Here is a 2037-nt window from a genome sequence, read left to right as displayed (position 1 = left end):
TGTGTATCTCTATCTTTTGTCCATCACTATAAGGGATTAGAGTATACTAAACTTACTACATTATATAGGCTATACTAACGTGACGTTTAGGCGGTTCGTTTAACTATTATACGTGATGTTCGTTTTTTGGGGGTGGTAAATGAAAATGTTCCAAACCGCGACATTAATTTCTTGACGACCTAATATAATAACCCTTTACGACAATATTGTTTATTTGTAATTAAGCACAAAGCTACACAATGGGCTATCTGTGCTCTGCCCACCACGGGTATCGAAATCCGGATTCTAGTGTTGTAAGTCCGCAGACATACCGCTGTGCTACTGGGAGGCCCTTTTACGACAAAGCAAGGCATCTAAAAGTGCTGAGTGATTTAAATTCTACCTTTGGATTAGTTTTTAATCTTTATCCTGGTTGATTAATCTGAGAAGTCACTGGATAAGAATGAGTTTACCACCTAGTGGCAGCGGTATGTCTGCGGACTTGCAACGCTAGAAACCGGGTTTCGTTACACGTGGTGGCCAGAGAACAGATAGCCCATTATGTGATTTTGTGCTTAATTCCAAACAGACAAACCACTTAGTGGCATATCGTTAACGCAAAATAAAAACCCTCATTAAGAAAATAATATCAGCATTTTTATAATTTCAAATTAAAAGGAAAAGAGTGACTATTTACACCAATATTCCAGAAATTTATAGATTTGTACTGGATTGAGAGTAGATAAGATGGCAGCCACCAGAGGAGAAGTTCTGCGGTTATATAAAAAAATGTTAAGAGAGTCAATTAGTTTTTCCAATTATAGTTATAGGTAAGCATTTTATCAATATTTTATTTATGTATTATTTTAATAAAACGTATTCAAAAATAAATAAAGATATTATTTGCCTTAAAGTTTTGTAACTGTCGCATTAAATTTGTTTGTTGTTAAGCGCAAAGCTACGCGATGGGCTATCTCAATATCTGTGTAATGCCCTCCATGGGTATCGAAACCCGATTTTTAGCGTAATAAGCCTTCAGACTTAATGCTGAGCCACTGGATGTGGTTTTTACATCAACTCAGCTGGCATATCTTTTAAGTTAATTTTTCACACATTTAAGGATTTTGAAGAATAATTTTTGCCCGAGTTACATGATAATTTGTCTGGGCCTAGTTAGTGAAAGATATAATCTACTGAACCAGTGACAACAGGTATATATATGTAGATAACATACCTATGTATATTAAGCAAATTTGAGGGGCATTTTGGTATTATTTTACACAAGATTTAGTGACTTGGACACACTTTTATCATTAGATCAAGATTTTTCAAAATGTAAACTTATTAATATAAAGTTTCTTACTTTCATTTCATTTGTAAGTCGTAGTATTAGATACGTACATATAATTTAAAGCCACACAGGACCTGTTGGTTCATTTAGGCCATTGCATTTACTAAACTGTAAATTAAAAATAAAACATTCAAAGCCAGCCCTTATCATTCAAGTATTTATCAATACTTTCCTTAAGTTGACTTTATCTACCACATTTGAAGGCAACCTGTTCCAAAGGTCAACCCAAGTATCAACCCAGTAGCTCACTGAACCCTTTCCAACAATTCAATGTCCTATTTGTCCTGCCACTAGCAATGCACATTGCTTGGATAGCTTAAAAGTCTGATTAACAAGAACACCAAGATACTTTTCTTTCATAACACTCTTTTAGGTTATTTCGATCAAAATTAATTTCACAATTCAAATTGTAATATCTCACATTCATTACCTTGCATCTGTTATAATTAAAAGTTATCTGCCATTTATTTGCCCAGCCCAATACATAGTCCAAATCTTATTGTAAGGCAATAGCATCCTCTTCATAACCTGAAACTTTAATATCATCAGCAAATTTTAATAATTTATTGATCATTCCTTGATCTATGTCATTGATTAACAGGTTTGGAATACACACTGGATTATTAGTGGTAATAGCTGTAAGCTTTTTAAGTATATATATATATATATATATATATATATATATATGTGTGTGTGTGTCTTTGTTT

At 33.3% G+C, this 2037-nt stretch overlaps 1 protein-coding gene across 1 annotated transcript in view; it reads left to right on the top strand.

The window, feature by feature from the left end:
- The first annotated feature begins 565 nt into the window (after window positions 1–565).
- The window catches only part of LOC106457436 (LYR motif-containing protein 4-like), a 27331-nt gene continuing 25859 nt past the window's right edge, over window positions 566–2037 (top strand). Inside the window, exon 1 of the mRNA XM_013916857.2 lies at window positions 566–809. Within this exon, the coding sequence (XP_013772311.1) occupies window positions 727–809 (83 nt within the window). The 5' untranslated portion in view covers window positions 566–726. The remainder of the gene's footprint in view (window positions 810–2037) is intronic.

Source organism: Limulus polyphemus, unplaced genomic scaffold, assembly GCF_000517525.1.
Source record: "Limulus polyphemus unplaced genomic scaffold, Limulus_polyphemus-2.1.2 Scaffold16, whole genome shotgun sequence".
Classification (NCBI taxonomy): Eukaryota; Metazoa; Arthropoda; class Merostomata; order Xiphosura; family Limulidae; genus Limulus; species Limulus polyphemus.
Note: the sequence above shows the minus strand (reverse complement) of the source record. Positions and strands in the feature narration are given on the sequence as shown.